This window comes from Tasmannia lanceolata, unplaced genomic scaffold (genome assembly GCF_043159265.1).
Source record: "Tasmannia lanceolata isolate RefF3 unplaced genomic scaffold, GAP_Taslan_0.1 ptg000012l, whole genome shotgun sequence".
Classification (NCBI taxonomy): domain Eukaryota; kingdom Viridiplantae; phylum Streptophyta; class Magnoliopsida; order Canellales; family Winteraceae; genus Tasmannia; species Tasmannia lanceolata.
In genome coordinates this window covers 38,081,909-38,102,283 of record NW_027518689.1, presented here as the reverse complement: position 1 = coordinate 38,102,283, position 20,375 = coordinate 38,081,909, and the positions used below count along the sequence as shown (strand labels likewise).

At 44.7% G+C, this 20,375-nt stretch overlaps 1 protein-coding gene across 1 annotated transcript; it reads left to right on the top strand.

Annotated features, from left to right (window-relative positions):
* Window positions 1-15,584: 15,584 nt before the first annotated feature.
* LOC143888124 (protein IQ-DOMAIN 22-like) lies at window positions 15,585-19,818 on the top strand. Its single transcript, XM_077392445.1, has 4 exons — window positions 15,585-16,159; window positions 17,419-17,598; window positions 18,804-18,881; window positions 18,980-19,818. Exons 1-4 carry the CDS (start codon window positions 15,725-15,727, stop codon window positions 19,694-19,696), a joined length of 1,410 nt encoding a protein of 469 aa, XP_077248560.1. The 5' UTR covers window positions 15,585-15,724; the 3' UTR covers window positions 19,697-19,818.
* Window positions 19,819-20,375: the final 557 nt, after the last annotated feature.

Sequence of the window (20,375 nt, the reverse complement as noted above, 5' to 3'; positions counted from 1 at the left end):
CAGCGGGACCCTTGGCAGTTGCAGCAGTACTGATCAAAGAAGAGTCTAACCAGCAAAAGCCGATCTACTATGTTAGCAAGGTCCTCCACGATGCAGAGACCAGATATCAGCGAGTAGAGAAGCTCGTGTGCGCCCTCATTATGGCGGCCCGGAAGCTAAGGCCGTACTTTCAGGCGCACACAATCAAGGTCTTGACAGGGCAGCCTCTCAGACAGATCCTCCACCGGCCAGACACTTCGGGCCGACTTGTCAAGTGGGCCGTGGAGCTCAGTGAGTTTGATATCAAGTATCTACCCAGGCCGGCGATTAAAGCTCAGATTCTCGCTGACTTCATAGCCGAGTGCACAGTTCCGGACCCAGACCCCGGGCTGGTAGCAGTTCCATCTCCAGAAGCAGAGCTGGCTGTACCGGAGCCTCGAGTCGTTTCCAGAGCATCACCGCCCCCCGGGACTGAGTCCGTCATCGCGCACCCAGTTTTTGATGAAGAGCCGCTCTGGGAAGTTTATGTGGACGGGTCATCGAACAAGACAGGGTGTGGTGCAGGACTAGTTCTCACTGGACCAGAGGACTTCGTCCTGAACTACGCCCTGAGGTTTGGTTTCCGTGCGTCCAACAATGAAGCAGAATACGAAGCGCTCATAGCCGGGATGAATCTCGCTGTGCAGACCCGTGCTCAGTGGCTAAAGGCGTACTGCGATTCACAGCTGGTCGTCTGTCAGATCCAGGGAGTATATGAAGCCCGTGAAGAGCGGATGATCAAGTACTTGGGAAGGGTTCGCAGTCTGGCCGTTCATTTCAAGAGCTTTGAGGTCGTCAGAATCCCCCGAGCAGAGAATGTAAAGGCAGATGTGCTATCAAAGCTTGCAGCCTCAGGTTACACCGCCCTCAGAGAAATTCGCATGGAGTTTCTGAAGAGGTCCAGTATCGATGCCCAGTCCGTCGTGGTGATGCAGATTGACGATGAGCCGTGCTGGATGGATGAGATAATCAGGTATCTACGCAGCGGAGAGCTCCCGGGTGAGAGAAATGAGGCCCGTAAGGTCACGCAGAGGGCAGCGAGGTTTTCACTGGATGGCGAGACTCTATACAAGAGATCGTATACCCTCCCGTATCTGAAGTGTCTTCGCCCCAGTGATGCCTTGTTAGCCCTGCAGGAAACCCACGAAGGAATCTGCGGAGAGCACCTCGGGGGCAAGGCCCTCGCCATTAAAATCCTCCTGAGAGGTCTGTACTGGCCTACATTGAGGAAGGACGCGCTGAGCCTTGTGAAAAAGTGTGAGAAGTGCCAGAAGTTCTCTCTGACTGTCCACCAGCCACCCGTTCCGATGGCCCCGATCATCAGTCCTCTTCCCTTCGCAGTATGGGGAATGGATATTCTGGGCCCCTTTCCGCCGGCCTCGGGAGGCCGGGAGTTCGTCGTTGTCGCTATTGATTATTTCACCAAATGGGTAGAAGCAGAGCCTCTGGCCAAGATCACAGAGCAGAATGTACAGAACTTCTTCTGGAAATCAGTGGTGTGCAGGTTCGGAATCCCCCGGGTCCTCATAACGGACAATGGCAAGCAGTTCGACTCGAGGAACTTTCGAAAGTTTTGTTCTGACCTGCACATAGAGCAGAGATTCACATCTGTGGCACATCCTCAGACGAATGGGCAAACAGAGGTGACGAACAGGACCCTCTTGCAGGGGATAAAGAAGAGACTGGATGGCAAGGCCGGGCGTTGGGCAGACGAACTGTATCATGTGCTCTGGGCGTATCGGACTACTCCGCGTACGGCCACAGGCGAGTCACCGTTCAATCTCTCCTTCGGAACAGAAGCAGTGATCCCGGTTGACATCGGCGTCCCCTCCCCAAGGATCGTCCATTTCAGTGAGCAGCTCAACGGGGACGGACTCCGTGCCAACCTTGACTTGCTTGAAGAAGTCCGTGAGGAATCTCAGATCAGGTCGGCGGCCTATAAGCAGAAAGTATCCAGATATCACGACGTCAAGATCCGACCAAGAGAATTCCGTGCCGGCCACCTAGTCCTGAGGAAAGCCTCCGTTTCCCAGCCAAGAAGCGTGGGCAAGCTCTCTCCGACTTGGGAAGGACCATACCGAATCAAAGAAGTCATCCGCCCAGGAAGCTATCGGTTAGAGTCCCTCGACGAACAGATGCTACCACACGCCTGGAACTCTAGAAATCTTCGGATCTACTATCAGTAATTTTGTTTGCCTTCATAGGCTTGTAAAGAACTGCTGTAATCATCCAAGTTCTGGAATGAATAAAATAAGTTTCCCGAATAAGTGTCCCTCTTTGAGTAACTTATGTAGACATCAGCATATAACAGTAGTGGTGCACTCCGGCTCATCCTAGTGGCTTGGAGATCAGTTCCAGCCAGGACGCCCGCAGTGGAAACCACCTTCAAATATTTCCTAAGTGTTTGAGTACCAAGCTTCCAGCTCGGTTCTCGCAGACTTAGGACGAGCAGCAGTGGTGCACTCCGGCTCACCCTAGTGGCTTGGAGATCAGTTCCAGCCAGGACGCCCGCAGTGGAAACCACCTTCAAATATTTCCTAAGTGTTTGAGCACCAAGCTTCCAGCTCGGTTATCGCAGACTTAGGACGAGCAGCAGTGGTGCACTCCGGCTCATCCTAGTGGCTTGGAGACCAGTTCCGGCCAGGACGCCCGCAGTGGAAACCACCTTCAAATATTTCCTAAGTGTTTGAGTACCAAGCTTCCAGCTCGGTTCTCGCAGACTTAGGACGAGCAGCAGTGGTGCACTCCGGCTCATCCTAGTGGCTTGGAGACCAGTTCCGGCCAGGACGCCCGCAGTGGAAACCACCTTCAAATATTTCCTAAGTGTTTGAGTACCAAGCTTCCAGCTCGGTTCTCGCAGACTTAGGACGAGCAGCAGTGGTGCACTCCGGCTCACCCTAGTGGCTTGGAGATCAGTTCCAGCCAGGACGCCCGCAGTGGAAACCACCTTCAAATATTTCCTAAGTGTTTGAGCACCAAGCTTCCAGCTCGGTTATCGCAGACTTAGGACGAGCAGCAGTGGTGCACTCCGGCTCATCCTAGTGGCTTGGAGACCAGTTCCGGCCAGGACGCCCGCAGTGGAAACCACCTTCAAATATTTCCTAAGTGTTTGAGTACCAAGCTTCCAGCTCGGTTCTCGCAGACTTAGGACGAGCAGCAGTGGTGCACTCCGGCTCATCCTAGTGGCTTGGAGACCAGTTCCGGCCAGGACGCCCGCAGTGGAAACCACCTTCAAATATTTCCTAAGTGTTTGAGTACCAAGCTTCCAGCTCGGTTCTCGCAGACTTAGGACGAGCAGCAGTGGTGCACTCCGGCTCATCCTAGTGGCTTGGAGATCAGTTCCGGCCAGGACGCCCGCAGTGGAAACCACCCTCAAATATTTCCTAAGTGTTTGAGTACCAAGCTTCCAGCTCGGTTCTCGCAGACTTAGGACGAGCAGCAGTGGTGCACTCCGGCTCATTCTAGTGGCTTAGAGATCAGTTCCGGCCAGGACGCCCGCAGTGGAAACCACCCTCAAATATTTCCTAAGTGTTTGAGTACCAAGCTTCCAGCTCGGTTCTCGCAGACTTAGGACGAGCAGCAGTGGTGCACTCCGGCTCATCCTAGTGGCTTGGAGATCAGTTCCGGCCAGGATGCCCGCAGTGGAAACCACCCTCAAATATTTCCTAAGTGTTTGAGTAATACGTATAAAAAATAAGAATGCTGTACAGACAGTTGAACAAAAATGTATTTGTATTCAGTATTCGTATTACAAAATTGCTCTCTTCGCCGAGCTGGCTTACAAAGAATGGGCATTACAAACTGTGCAAAAAAACATATCACCAAAAAGAAAGAAGGTTGCTGCTCAGGCCTCCTCGTCTGCCACCACCTCGGTGACGATCTCTGTGGGAGCGAGGGCTGCAAGTTTGCCGCCCTCCGCAGAAGAGACGGCGGCCACAGTCACCTCCGCATCTACCTCAACAGGCCGGGAGGAGTCCAGTTCGTCTTCCTCCTCATCTTCCTCCTCCTCTGCAGGTGCATACGGGACGGTTAGCCCGTCCAAGGAGATGCTGGGGTGAAGTCTCTTCACCTGCTCGGAGCAGAGAAGGAAACCCGCCCTGTAAGCCTGGAGGCCTAAGTCGAAGTGCTGGGCGTCCTTCCTCTCCTCGGTTTCCTTCACGGCCTTCTCCACGGCCGCCTTCTCCTTCCTTCCGGCCCTCTCTGCCGAACTTAGGAGATCCTGCACGGCCTGGTTTTTGACCCTCTGCAGTTCGTCCTGTAAGCTGTTGAGTTCGGCCTCTTTGATCTGGACGGCCTCAGTGAGCTCGCCGTTCTCCTTCTGGAGCTGGGCCTTTTCGGACTCGATCCTTGTGATCGTCTCAGAGAAGAGATATCGCTTCTTGGCCATATCCCTTGAGTAGACCTGAAGTTGATAGAGGGCGGAGCTGATTGCCGCTTCGCAGGTCTCCGGCACCTCTTTTTCGACTTCTAACCGGTCGCGTGGGAGGACGCCCTTGTACATCAACTCTGTGGCCACCCGGGTATCCCCCAGACCGGTGTCCGTTTTCTGTACGGCCCAGTTCGGGCGGAAGACGTTGTCGCCTCCAACTGATGCGGTGGCCGGAATACCCAGTACTGCCCCGCCGTGTTTTGGCCCTGTTGCCGCTCCGGACTTGGAGCTCTGACCCGTGGTGTCTGCCCGGCTCGATAGGGCAAGCTTATGCGTCGCCCGGCTGCTTTTCAGAGGCTTAGCCAGTGCGACCATCGGCGGAGTCGACTCCGGCACCTTCCTCTTCTTGCCCTTTGTTTGGGGCTGCTCCTGCGATGGGGACGCGCCCGAGGTCTGCTTGATTCTGTCCAAAAGGGACATCTGCTTCACCATTTCTGCAAAAGAGAACGGAGCGCAGTCAGAAATATAAAAATTGAAGAACACTTCAGAAAAACAAAATGTTATCCTAAAAGATCTACGTACGTGCCGGCGTCGCACGACTGACCCCGAGTGCGACCAGCTCGGCCTCTTCTTCGAACTCTGAGCAGTGTATTGGACCTCGCTTGAGCTCTTCTTTGATCAGAGCGAAGGTCATATGGTCATAGTCCTCGAGGGCTGGTTTCTTACTAAGGCGGCGAGTGTCCGGCGTTCTCCATTGTAATGAGAACGGCCAGTGCGAGCCCGGCACAGTGTCCTTTACATAGAAGAACCTGTTCTTCCATGTGTGAATGGAAGAAGGTATCCCAGTGATCATTTTCATTTCAGGCCTCTGGCTAATGTAGATCCAGCCGCCGTCCTTATGCCTCTTCAGGTGCGCACACATCCTGAAGACGGGCACGGTGGGGTTCCTACGGAGCCGGACTTCAAAAAGGTACAAGAAGCCGATCAGTGTTCTCCAAGAGTTTGGGACGACCTGTGTAACTGCCAGCCCGTAATAATTCAGTGCGTCCGCAAAAAAGGGGTGGAAGGGGAGCCTAAGCCCGGCCCGTAAGGCCTCTTCATATACGCAGAGGTCTGCGCTATCGTTGCTGGCCCGATCCCCTTCGACAGCCGCCCTCAGAATGTACCGGCTAGGAATACAGTATTTGTCCCTGACGATCTGAAGCCTGTTCGGCCACAGATGGTTCACCTCGTATAGGGCCCCGATGTTATACTGTGGGTTGGCTTCCATCTGTGCCTCCGCTATCACCTCGACTGGCATACGCGACGATTGAGGAACTGCCGCTTCGACGTCCTCATCGTCGTCGCTGGTTTCTACCCGGTCCGGTCCGTCCCCACAGGCCGGGATTGTGTCTAAGTCCACACTCATTTCCTCACCGCTCTCCTCGTCTATTATGATCACTAGCTCTTCGCCCTCAACACCGGCCTCCACTATAGGTGAGGCCGGAACTGCCCTCTCCGACGCCCCGGACCCCGTGGTGGTGCTGGTCGAACCGGACTCCTTTGAACTAGAGTCCGTCTCCGAACTAGTGCTAGACATAAAAAAGGAAGAAAAGAAAAGCTAAAAGCTAAAAAAGATTACCGAACTGAATTGTTGGACGAGGAACTCCGGGCTCGCTGATCCGAAGCGGGCAGAAAACTTGAGTAGCCGAACAGAAGAGGAGGAGAGTAAAAGATGAAAAGTAAGAAATGAAGAGTAAACTTCAGTATTTATAGAGAGGCTGGGAAGAGCGGGAAAAATCCCGCCCATTTCCGCCAGCCGGAGTGCGCCACGTCGCCTTCCGCATTAAATGCGCCGTTCGCATTAAATGCGCCGTCCGCATTAAATGCGCCGCCTGCATTAAATACAAGGCGCAGGTCCCAAAGCGCTAGAGGACAAAAGACCTGTCCGGCTGTCCGGACAGGATATGGTGCATTCAGAGGACAAAAGACCTGTCCGGCCGTCCGGACAGGATATGGCGCGTTCGCTAGACGACAAAAGCGCTAGACGACAAAAGACCTGTCCGGCTGTCCGGACAGGATAATTCAGACGACAAAAGACCTGTCCGGCTGTCCGGACAGGATAATTCAGACGACAAAAGACCTGTCCGGCTGTCCGGACAGGATATGGCGCGTTCGCTAGACGACAAAAGCGCTAGACGACAAAAGACCTGTTCGACTGTCCGGACAGGATAATTCAGACGACAAAAGACCTGTCCGGCTGTCCGGACAGGATATGGCGCGTTCGCTAGACGACAAAAGCGCTAGACGACAAAAGACCTGTCCGGCTGTCCGGACAGGATATGGCGCGTTCGCTAGACGACAAAAGCGCTAGACGACAAAAGACCTGTCCGGCTGTCCGGACAGGATATGGCGCGTTCGCTAGACGACAAAAGCGCTAGGCGACAAAAAGCTTTACCAGCAAAAACCTGCCCGGCTGGCCGTTCACTGCCTTAGCCGAACAGGACCACATAACCTCCTGAACCAAGGACGTCCAGGAAGCCTGGCCGCCCAGACCTCTGGTCAAAAATTTAGCCGTGCTGGATAGCCGAATGCCTTCTGCCCGGCCGTACTCCTTCAGGCCAAACACCAAGGCCAGGCCAGGGCGCCCGGAGTCTCCTGTCCGGCCACTATTTCTCCTAGCTGAGTCTGAGCCCGGCCTAAGCTGCCTGGAGGTCTTAAGGCCGGCCCGACGCTGTCTTTACCTTCTCTTTGCTTCTTCTAGCCACTTTCATGGCTTGAAGAACCAGGGGGCAACTGATAGGGTCCGGACTCAGCACTGAGGGAATCCGGACTCAGCACTGAGGGGTCCGAACTCAGCATCCAATTAGCTTCTGGCACGTGGCCCTCACAAGGACCGTTGGAAGGCCAACACCTGTCTCCACTAGGTGTGGCACCTGGACCAATCAGGGACCTCCACCTGCCCTCCTTAGGTATGAAACCTGGTCCATACAGAGGCCACCACCTGGCTCAGAACTACCACCTGTCCTAGACAGGTGGCTCAGAATCACTATAAATAGCCTTCACTTGTGCTAAGGTGAGGGTCCTGAAAAACTGAGAACCAAAACTCTAAGCTTTTTGCTCTGACATTGCTCTGCACTCCTGCTCATACTGACTTGAGTGTCGAAGCGCCCGTCCGGAGTATCACTCCGGGTTGGTCCTCTGACCCTTTTCTTTCTTGTCTGTACTCTTGTGCAGCGCAGGACTCAACCAGCCCCTCATTCGTGGCTCGTTAGTTCGGACCACCCAGCCCTACCATAACCTGTTACCGATTTTAGGCCTAACAGAACCCTTAAACGAGGGTTGATATAAGAAAGGGCTAAGATCATTCGGTCAAGATGAGATCAGCATTAATGGACCGGGATTGTGGCCGGCGATCCGATCGATGGAAGCAATCATGTTGATGTGCCACATGTGGGGGCATCAAAGTCTGTGGAGGCACTCACCTTGTGGGGGGCCATAGTTGATGTTGAGTAAAAATTGACTCATATGATCTTAGTATTCCAACTAATAGGTTAAACATTGACACTTGTAGAAAGAAATTAGCAGTGGTTTGAATCTGAGTCCTTCAATTGGACAAAATCATATGACTCAAAGAGTTTTTATTTTTTTTATTTTTTTTGGAAAGCAACATGAATTTAAACTTTTGGAGTAATTGGTTGTTTCACACATGGTTTTAAATTTCGGTTTCTGCGGACCTTGCCGAAACTGATTTTTCAGCCGAAATTCGGTAAAAAGTCTTCAAATGTCAGTTTTTTGGGCCAAAATTTTGTAAAACAAAAAAAAATATTATTTTTTTCAAATTTTTTGCCGTTTCAGAAGTTACGGTTTCGGTCTCAACCGAAATTCGAACCGAAATTTAAACCATGGTTCCACATAGTACGAGAGCTATTGCCTCGTGACAGGTTTTGGGTACAAAACCCAACAACTCCATGATATTAAAAATCCACGTGTGCATCCAACCCAAAAAAAGAGAGCCTGCGCAATCGGGGTGTGTGTGAGTGGGGGTGGGGGGTAGGGGGTGGGGGGGAGGTGTGTGTTAAATAACACAAACTCTAACAGCTTAAGGTTTTGGAGTAATGGGTAGTTCCACATTCTCCATGTTTATTTTAATAGTAAATACTCAATTTCCACTGTTGAAATGTGCATCATACACTCATGAGCTATTAGACAACCATCTAAGATTTTCCATTTGAGAATGAGAGAGAATAGCGTCCAAAGCACTTCTAAATTTAGTAGCTATTACTATAGCTACTGACTTATAAACACTTCCAATTAGACTTACAGGAGAAATTATATGGTGGCCGACCGTCAAGTCCTCTGTAGGTGGTACGATGGAAGTACCATCCATGATATTTGATCCAACAACCGCCTCTTAAAAAGTGGTCCGCTACTGGATCAAATATCAAGGGCGGTACCGCCAGCACGGTACATGACGGTTGGGCACCATATAAAAACTCTGTTAAATAGACAAAAGTAGGACCCAATAGTTATCTTTCTCGCCCTGTTTCGATTCCTGTTTTTTTTTTTTTTTTTTAAGTAAAAATATTTCTAAATTTTCCTACTTCTCTTACATGAAAAAATATAATTTGAACCCATCCAATACAACAATTTTTTTAGGGAAAAATACAGATAAACCCCCTCATCTTTCTGACATTTTCAATGATAATCCTGACTTGTCAAAGTCATCAATGACACCCCCTAACTTTTCACCGTTCATGAAGTAGACGCCTGACTTTTCACCCTATAGTTCAAAATTCATCAAAGACATCCTCTAACAATTTCTTCGTTCCCGCCCACCCCGTCACGTAACAAGCATTATTGAAAACTAAGGGGGTGTCGTTGATAACTTCGAAAAGTCAGGATTGTTATGGAAAATGTCAGAAAGTTGACGGAGGTATCTATATTTTTCCCTTTTTTTTTAATAATATCCTCTAAATTAACCACATTAATTTTTTTACTTCCTCAAAATTGTGGAAAGAAAAAAAATCAAGACAAATTTTCCATCAAAAATGTTTTTCTTGCAAAACAGAGCCTTTGGAAGGAGTGCTAAAGAAACTCGTAGCAGGAGAGACAGGGGAGTGAGGATTTTGTAGCAAGAGAGAGAGGGGGGATGGGGGAGAAGATCGAGTGCAGACAAAGGGATAGAGGAGTTCGTAGTGGGTGAGAGAGAAGGAGGTAGACCAAAGCTTACCTGGCTTATCAAAAGGGTCTGCAGGCAGTGGGCAACAAGGCAATGGTCATAGGGCTCGCAATATAACCCGGAAAACCGGGGATCTGCCCGCCCCGTTCAGGGAGGAGATTCCCCGATCTAGGCGGGGATGGGGATGTAAAAAATCCCCCGGTGCAGGGACGGGGAGGGCCTTGGCCCCGCCCCGATCCGCCCCACCCCGATTCATTACATTATAAAAAATGACTTATTTAAAATTTGAGATCTATCAAATGATCATTTCATTTCCCAAAGGCTTTCACAGCAAATTAATGAAGAAAAGACAATTGAGGTTGTGCAACTATCATTTCCATAAAAATATGCTTATGATTTAAATTTGTCTTATATTTTATATGTAAGCAGTTCTCACATTTCTTATTTCATTGGGCGGAGATTGTACGGGGATTTTTTCCCCGGCGGAGATGGGGATTAGATTTCCCCCACGGGGGGCGGGCAATCCCGAAGCGGGGACGGGGAATTTTCCCCGATGCGGCAACGGGAATGCAACATCCGGCCCGGCCCCGTTGCCAGCCCTAAGTGGTCAACAGTCGACAATGATAACTTATGGTTTATTTTAGGATGACCATGGGAGGGGGAATTTAAGAGATGCGATAAAAGCCCTGTCCGATATAAGGATTCATCGATTCTGTTCAAGGTGTGGTGAAGCAACTATTTTCCGTTTCATTTTAAATGTTCATGGAACAAAAATAAAAACAAGAAAAGCGATTCCTATTAATCTCAAGTTGGTTATTCTAAAGTTTGGAGAGACATTACCGACTTAAGAGACATATAGATAAACTAGTATTCCGGCCCCATGCTATGCATGGGTTTAAAATTGTGGGCCTACCCCATCAAAACATAAGTTTCAAAATAGTGGGACTCACCTAAGAATCAGTTTATGTAACTTGCTTATTGTAGCATGTAGCTTATAAGCATAGACAAAATCCAATAAACATGTTCAAACAGAGACTTCGAAGCAACACTCAAAACCCAACAAAATTCTTCAGATGCCATTTACATATTTTCAAAATGCAGATAAAAAGGGAAAGAAAGGGCCAAAAATAGAAATGCAAAAAATATGAAAAAAAAGAGAGATTATACAACCTCAACTTCTTCTTTTGGCACTTTTTGATGCAGCTACTTTCCTACGCGGGGCGTTGGATATGCAACTGTAAGAGAGATGCAGCTGTGGGAGAGGGGAAACTCAAAAAATTTCTCATTTCGTGAGGACCTTAGGCCGAAATGTCATGCAAAAAAAAAGGTTTAGAAACGCATGGTATAAACAGAAAGAGAGATGAGAGTGATAGAGATATTAGGGAGAGAGGGCAAGATTTTAGGGATAGAATGGAAAGAGAGCGGTATTTTGCCATTTGAATTTTCAATGGAAAGGGAAATGTACTTCGGAGAGATTTTTGGGATTTCTACTCTTGTTTTTTGAACTGTAGGGTGGAAAACGGAATTAGTATGTATGTAAAATTTAGTAGTGGGCGATTTTATAGGGAGAAGTTTTTTCCTTTCTTGGAAAGCGAATGACAATTGGAAAGTTAGCTGCTTAGTATATCTATCTATCTATCTATAGAGAATTTATACGATGGGTGGCCATGAAAACACGTGAAGTCTAAAAAACTAGGTATGGCCCACTTTTTTTTATGATCCAAACCGTTCGTCTGTTGGGCACAACGTAAATAGGTTGTGCCCCAAAAATTCTTATTTCTCTATGGGCACTACGTCTCCAGGAAGCAAATGGTGCAAGGAAATTCAATTCTTATTTTTCTGTCCTAAACAAGTTTAGGATCAAGGAATCACGTTAGGAATGATGGAAGAAGGTAACTTACTAGTTTGCGGTACAACAAGATATGTTCTACCAATAGGGTTTTACTTTTTGAAGCAGTTTTTGTAATATTGCACTGTAATAAAATCTGGTTTCTGTGGCAATGGTCAGTTGAATTGAATATTTATGAATCTGTATTTTATTGTTTTTTATATTATTTGTATTTTTCCTCGGCTCATATGTTTTTGTTTTCAAATTAATAGGTATAACAGCAGGTGGTTAATCCATGTTTCTCGATCGTGGGACTCACATACTTTCAACCTTGAGGTATGGCCAACACATTTTATGAGAAGTGTGTTAGTGACTTATGGGCCTCCGAATCATTATCTCTTCTGAGAGTTTCCAATGCCTATCATTTACCTCTATTGACTGTATGAATTAGCGATTACAATATAGGATGAGTGACAGTTTTTGTCACCTCCATGTGTAAATTTTCAAAATGTTTTGGTTGTTTGTATAATTCTCAGTACTTCCTCTGTGTTTAATTTTTTCTTCGTCGCCCGGTGCATATAGCAAACTTGATAAGCCCATTCGGAAATTAGTAACCCTAACTTTGAGAGTTGCTAACCCCTTCCAAAGAGTTGATAAACCCCTTCTGCTACAAAACCCCTGCATATAGCAACTCTGCTAATGACATTACAATTCTGCTCATCATAGAAATAACAAAAGAAGTGGATGTTGTATTCATTAAATGTGCTTCATGTATTACATCCCAATTCGTGTATTATAAAAAAATTTAAGTACATCAAAAAATGTGTTGCCATCCATTCATGTATTACACCAAAATTTTCTTATACAACCACTTGTCTTCCAAAAAGTGAGTGAAGCCATCATGCATTATCTCTAGAACATACCCTAAAATACAAACCGCTTAAACCCTAAACAAGATAAATCAGAAAAAGATGAATGAAAAATAGTGCAAAACCCTAAAAAAAGAAAAAAAAAAACCGAGATACAGAGAGATAGATGGTAAGAACTCAACTTTCAAGTTTTCAAGACTTGCTAGCAACAAAGTTGGCTAAACAGGGAGCAAGATGACTAGTAGGGCAAAAAATAAAAAAGGTGAAATTAGAAAAGTAAAAGAAGAGAGAAGAAGGAAAAAACAAGGATAAATCGTGTTGTAAATGCCAAAGGGCATTTTCGTCTAGCTCTTACTGACGAGACCTTTTTTGGCCCTCGTTGATAATTTTTGAAAAGCAAGGGTCCTGTTGATAATTCCGCCTAATTTTTATCCCCCATTGGTAATTTTTCCTAGTTTTTACTCTATTTATAGTGGGTGATTGCCCAAATCGTAACAGCATGCAGAGAGTAGAGAAAAACATGTACTGTGTGACGTTTTGGAGGTGATGTGAATCCTTAATTATTATTTTGAAGAAATTTATCTCTGTGTGTGTCTCTGTCTCTCTGTCTCTCTCTCGCTCTCTCCTTTGGTGAGTAGTGCATGTGGGTTTTTGCTTCTAGTTGTTTTGCTGTCTTTGTTCTATACAAGAGGTATCAAAGCCTCAGTGCTTCTACATAAAATGGGCATAAAACAAAATTTATGATCATTTTTAAGGGGGAAATTGGGTATAAAAATTGTTTTACGGCCTTTTTTTATTGAAAGAAATTGGGCCTAAAGAGATAAAGACTTCAAAAATCAATAGTTTAGCTTTCCTTGGTAAATGGCTTAGGATTTCCCAATCATAGTGTTCTCAACGACATTTAGCTGGACTTATTGTTGTGTGGATAATTAAACATATTGATATCGTTAGGCTACTTATATGAGATTATCCTTTGACCGCTGTTTAAATAATAAAAGACGGGACAAGTCAGTACAATTATTAAAACATGGAAGTGCCAATGTCAATAGGTTTTCTTAAAAGAGAAAACATAGGATCTAATAATTATCATTTAGGCCCTGATTGGATTTCAGGATTTCTCTGAAAAAGTTCCAAAATGAAAAAAATATTTCTAAATTTTCCTACTTTTTAATGCGAAAAAAATATAATGTGAACCCACCCAATTCAATTCTTAATTAGAGGGTGTTAAACAACCAATTACTCCAAAAGCTTAAGATATTGGAGATGCGTTATTTAATCTTTTATACTTTAAAAGAGGGGCCTTCAATTTATTATAATATCCTCTAAACTAACCACAAATTGTATCATCTCCCTCTAAATTTCGAAAGAAAAAAAATTCATCAAAAATGTTTTTCTTGCAATCCAAAAAGGGCCTTAGGAAGGAGTATTTAAGGAACTTGTTGCAGGAGGGAGGGAGAGAGAGAGAGAGAGAGATGAAAGCTTACATGGCCTGTCGGATTACTGGCGGTCGGCTCTAGCAAAAAACACAATTCTTCTGATTTTCTAATCTTAAAAGCAGAAAAAAAAACATGAAATACGTTTCTTTGAAATGTTGCAAACACACCCTTTTCCTTCCCCAAATCTATCCCTAACACAATTCAAAAGTGTTTAATAAAATTAAAGATTACCGTTATGAAAAAGAATAAAGGAAGAAGAATACACTAGACATTATGGAAAATACTATATTTTGCTAGTTTCTACTTATCCAAACAATGCCCTTAAGTCTAAATATAGTGTAAATTTAGAAGCCTTGATAAAATTAAAATGTGTGGACACCTCCAAATTCGATAATGGCACTACTCATTTTGTTTTTCACTCTAGAAAAAGTAAAAAAAAAAAAAGAGTAGTAGTGGCATTATTAAAATATGGTAGTGAGGATATCAGGCTATCAGCTGCAGAAAGAAAAATAAAGGTAAGACGGCCAACTTCACGGGTTTCAAATATGCAGAAGGCAAAAATAAAGGTAAGACGGCCAACTTCACGGGTTTCAAATATTCTATCTGATAAAGGGTCAATAAACATTCCCTAAACTATCATTATTTTGAGGATTCTAACCTTATCACTCTCTTTCTCCCATCTTTTCTCATTAATATATCGTTCTTTTGCACTGGCACATGAGTCCAGTCAGTAATGAACAAGAACACGGTCATTTGCTAAGTACGAGGAGGGTAATATCGTAATTTCAATTTAAAATGGGTCCATAATGAGGCGGCAGAACCACAGGAGTCAGGACCACAGATGTAGCATCCGGTCCTCCTTTTCAAGGGTTTCGTACAGTCGCAACGCGCTCGGGACCAACGAATTTTCGTTTTTCCATTGTCAAGCGATACATTTGCCCATTTGTTTTACTGGAGCAGGCCCCTCTCGTGCAGGGGCGGAGCTAAGGAATTTACACTTACTAGGAGCCAGGATTTATACGTAAGGGAGGCAGTTTATACATAAGGCTGGGCCAATTCAACAGGGGCAGCTGCCCCCTTATGCTACAAGTAGCTCCGCTCCCGTTACTAAGCATTGGTCATTGGGGGGCCATGCCTAAACTAGCCAATCATGGATGAACAATCATGCACTTAAGAGGGGTTTTGCAAGTCATCGGGGGGCCATGGCCCCCTCATGCTATATGTGCCTCCGCCCCTGCTCTAGTGTATTTATGAATACCCTTTTACCCTCATGCTACATGGCCCACCACATCAACGGTTTGATCATCCTATTATGTGGTCCGTACAATACTTTAAAAAAATAAAATAAATACGGGATTATAAGGGCTTGCACTATATAAAAACTCAATATATAATCATTTCTGTTTTTATTATGTGGCATTTATTTAGGCTACTGATATTGGCACTACCGTGTTTTGTTTTAACAATTGCATTAACTTGCCTTTTATTATTTTAACAGCTGTCAAAGTTCATCACAGTTCCCACAGAAGAATAATGATAATGATACAGTTAGGGCAGTGATAAATCGACTCCCCCCCTGTAGTTATTGTCTTTACCGATAGAGTAACCAAGAGGGGAACAAGGGAAGGTAGTTAAAACAGAAAAGACAAGCTGAGTCTGTGCGATTTTTATAACACGGTGGTGCCAATATCAGTAGCCTTGGGATTTGTTAGAGGCTTTTTCTCAGCTAGCTGTTGCACGAGATAGAAACCACCTGAGAGGAATAAAATGAATTAAGACAAAATCTGCTGAAAAGTGAGCTGCGAAATTCTTTTCTGTTATAGTCGCTACCAAACCCCGCCTTGGGATTTGTATGTTATTTAACCTTTTCCCATTCCTCCTATTATAATACACACATATATATTTGGACTATCCGAATCCCATCAACAGCCCTCAACAACTCTCCCCGTCGCTCTTGTCTCCGTTGTTCCTCCCAAAAAATGGAGTTCCTAACTCAATGCCATGACCAGTTTTCAAAACCGCTAGCGGTTTTCCGGTGTTAAAATGGGTAAAACAGCGAGGTGGTTTCGGGGCTTGTTAGGTGGGAAGAAGGGAGGCGTAACGCCCGCGGCTTCAGATGTTAAGCCGCCGAAGAAAAAGTGGGGTTTTGCGAGATCTTTCAGGGACAGGGAGCATACGGCTGAACCGGCTCAATCGTCTCAGCCGCCTCAAGTGGGAGTCGAAGAGAGGAAAGGGTCTTACAGAGAGGAATCAAACTCCTCATCTTATGTTGCCGAAGGAGTGGACCCCAATAAGCACGCGATAGCAGTAGCCGCTGCGACTGCGGCTGTAGCCGAAGCTGCGGTGGTGGCGGCTCAAGCCGCCGCCGCGGTTGTCAGGCTGACGAGTACTGGGCGGTGCGCCACGGCAGCGTACGTTAGCGGAAAGAGGGAGGAGTGGGCGTCGGTTAAGATACAGGCCGCTTTTCGAGGTTATTTGGTGAGCCTTCTTCTTTTTATGGGAAATTACAAAATCCTCCTTGAAAAAATCATAAAAGAAAAAAAAAAACGAGCTTATATTCTTAACGGGATTATGTCTCTGGTTTTACTGAACGTTTTGCTAGATCTGCCATGAAAGCTTCTGTTTCAGAGGAACATCGATTTTTCATGGATTATTCCTGCACTTTCGATTTTCGTTTTTTTTTCCTTTGGTTGCAAAATCGATCTTTCAGTACATTCTGGACTCATTGCAAGATCAGATCTGCTTCTGTTCAGGGCTCTATTTTCGCCATTTTGAAATTCGATTTTTTGTTAAATTTTTCTTGCCAGAATTTTATTGGAACCCCTAACCTCAACGTTACTATATTTACATTCGCTTCCTCAAATAATTCTTTTTGTTTCCTCACCGTATCACATTAATGGATAATCGATTACAGAAGTCTCCTTTCTAATTTTAGTCGGAAACGCGGTTTCACTGACATCATAGGGGTAGTAATAGTATGCTTCATTCTACCCTCACTCTCATTAAATCCTATGATAATTCTTCAAAATGTGTCTTTAAATGACAGTTCTGCCCTTATGCTTCTCTGATAAAGAAAATTTATTGACGTGATCTTACTTTAGCAAGTACTCCAGTGCATTTGAAGTCTTCATAAAAAGCCCGCGGCTTCTATGAATTTGATTTCTGGATTTTGAAATTTGAAGTTTTGAAATTTTGATGACTAAAATTGACTGATTCTTCAGAAAAAAAGTATTTCTGACTTTAATCTTATCTTCTTCTTTTTCTTCTGCGAGGGAAATAAAAGTCTTATCTTACATCATCATCATCTTTTTCCTCCCTTTTTCTGAAAAATGATGTACAATGTCTACATGGATGGTTGTCTTTTGAGGGGTAATTCTGTAAAATTCTGAGAGATTGATTGGGTAGAGATCTTACAATAAATAAATTTTAATAGCATAGGAGAGGGAAAAGGTGGTGCGTTACTTTTCTGTAGAGATGTCATTTTCTTACTTAGGCACGTTTGTTTAAGATTATGGCAACCAAAACCAATTATTGGACTCAAAATTAATGTAATTTGAGTCCAATAATCAGTTTGGAGGCTCACCATCGGTTGACATAATCTCAAACGAACAGGGTCTAAGCGTAATTTTGAGTCCAATAATTGGTTTTTGACTCACAATCTGTTGCCATAATCGTAAATGAACAGGGGTTTAATGTTTTAAACCAGCTTTTGTTAAGATTTTTTTGTTTGTTTGAAGGCAAGGAGGGCTTTACGGGCTCTGAAAGGGCTTGTTAAGCTTCAAGCCCTGGTTAGAGGCAACATTGTGAGAAAGCAAGCCGCGGAGACACTGCGATGCATGCAGGCATTGGTGAGAGTTCAGGCCCGTGTCCGAGCGAGTCGATTTCCAGTCCCCACCAAAATCTCCCAAGCTCACCCTGTAAGTTGAATTCATATCTACCTGTTTTTTGCAATTTACTTTGCTTGGAATTTTCAGTTGTGTGCGTATGTGATTCATGCTTAAATTGCAAAGATCTTGTTTAAAACTGTTGATCTCTTAGTCATCAATGACCTGTTAAGGGATTTTTACTTATAATTCCCTACTCTGTATATCTGTTACTCATCAACAATCAGGATTTAGCCAAAAAATTATATTTCCATTTAGTCCCTAAATGCTTTTTATCCTAACAAACATTAGATACAGTGCTCAACTTTTTTGTTAGAGTATTCTTTGAGTAACTCTAAAAGCATGATTTTTTTGTCCAATTTGTTCTCTTTTGTTTGCTTATGAAATTGCAATAATCTAGGCTGAGGCTAATTCTTTAGCTGAAAATTGTGATTTTAGAAGTGATTGAAGCATATTCTTCTTCAAAAAGAATTTGGCGTATTATTTAGGGACTTAGAATTATTTTTAAGAAAGTTCAATAGTTTAGCTATTTCATAGTTTTCAATGACTAATTGGGAATTATTTTGCGAATTAGGGTTTTATTTGTGAAAACCTAAGGTCTGCATTGGCTTAAGCCTAAAAGCTAGTCTGGCCAATGTTACTTGCTGTAATCTGTTTTTTGGAAAAGTCATCCTTAGGCAGAGAGCCACAAAACTAGTCAACTGATTGTGTGGTATATGCATCCAATCTCAGCTGTGCTGCTACTGGACAGAAACAATAGATTTTTTTTTTCTCAGGAGCGATTCTGCCTTCCTTACAAAGTATTTCACAATTGCTTTTACCTAAGTTAGTATCAATTGGACCGGAGAGATGATCTACTTGCTGGGTCTCATTGCATAAGATTTTTTATTTGATCAAAACAGGGGAATTTATACTTGAATGCCTGTGGGTTTACAGGCAATTGTATAGTGCTCTCTAGTGCACCACACATGGGCTGTCTCTAGCACATGTGTAGCCTGAGCAGAACAGTCCAAAATTCGAGTGACAAAATAAATAGGTTTATACATTCACATCCATTTGCTAGCATATGGAATGCCTGGGAAAGCTACAATTGGTGCATGTTTTCAGCAATTTTTTGCGGTTTATACTGTTATGAATGGTGGATAGATCCTGTTCTGTTTTAAAGTACTTGGGTTCATATTTCTTGAGGATAAGTTTGTCTTATTACAGATAGATTTTATCTGTTGGTTTACGTGCAGGGCCCTGCAACTCCAGAGAAATATGAACCTGCAATTCGAGCAAACAGCTCCAAACATGATGGGTCTGCAGTGCTCAAGGTATGTTCTCTGTTCTGTGGGGTAAGACGACCAATTTTTTTTTACTTCCAACCACATATTAGAATTCGCTGGATTCACATTGGTTCTCTTACATGCAGAGGAATACCTCCAAATCAAATACTAAGGATGTCCCGGACATGGATAAAATGCATATGGGTTGGAACTGGTTAGATCGTTGGATGGAGGAACGATCATGGGATTCTCATGGAACCCCAACAAAACTAATAGACGAAGAAAATGCCAAGATCCTTGAAGTAGATCCAGGGAGACCACATTTCAATTCCAAACGGAGGAACAATAATCCCCAGTCCTTTAACTCCACTATGAACAGTCACAGCTTCACCACACTGCCCGACTCACCTTCAAAAGACTCCACAACTGCTCAGTTGTCGATTTCCAGCCCGTCTTCTGTCAAAATGCAGAAGGATGACTCATCCTTCTGCACGGCTAACAACAGTCCCCAATTCTTCTCGGCTTCTTCGAGACCTGGAAGTGCAAAGAGAGGGCCCTTTACCCCGTCGAAGAGTGAGTGCTCGCGAAGTTTCTTTAGTGGGTATTCAGATCATCCAAATTACATGGCAAACACTGAAGCTTCGCGGGCTAAGGTCCGGTCTCTGAGTGCACCAAGGCAGAGACTGGAGTTCGAGAAATCCAGTTCCTTGAAAAAGCTTTCAGTTCATGGGTGTGGTGAGAAGTCTTCATCTTTGAATGTCAAATTCACAAGCAAGGCGTATCCAGGCTCGGGCCGGTTGGATAGATTAGGAATGCCGACTCACGAAGTGGTCGGATGTAATGGTATAAGCCGCACCAGATGATACTAGAACTAGTAGAACTGTATGGATGGATCTTTTGTTTATTTTGTGTTTCTGTTCTCTTGTTGCAAGACTAACATGTTACTTGTTTATCTATCTTGAAAGGAAAAAGGTTTTCTTGTTTCTGTTAATGCCTTAACTTGAAAAACAATATGCTCCTTCCCAGCTCACAATTTCTTGTGCCTGCTTATTATGGCTTGGAAACCAAGAATCCAGCCAAATGCCGATGAGAACACTCTGATTGGTTGATCTAATCCATTCATTTGTTAGTCTCGCTGTAGATTAAGCAATTACCCAGAATTCTTCTGCTTAGGATAATCTTGGGGTGCAAATTGGGACGGGTTTAGCCCTACTTTGGCTCGGGTTGGGTTGGCATTTCCTGAGGTTAGGTTAGGTTGTTGGGAAAAGCCAACCCGATTTAATTTCGGCTTGGTTAGCGTTGAGACCTTGGCAACCCGACCCGAACCCAACCTCTGTCCTCTAATTTTATCCTGATTTCTTTTGGGCTATGTTTTTTCCTTGTATTTTTCTGTTTAGCTCTAGTTGAGCCCAAACCCAACCTGACTCAACCTGATCGGATTTGGAAAAACAGGTTAGATTAGTTGGGTTAGGGTTGAGACACTATAGAGGCGGGCTGGGTTAGGGATGACCATCCTCGAGGCTCGGGTCAGGTCTGAAGGAA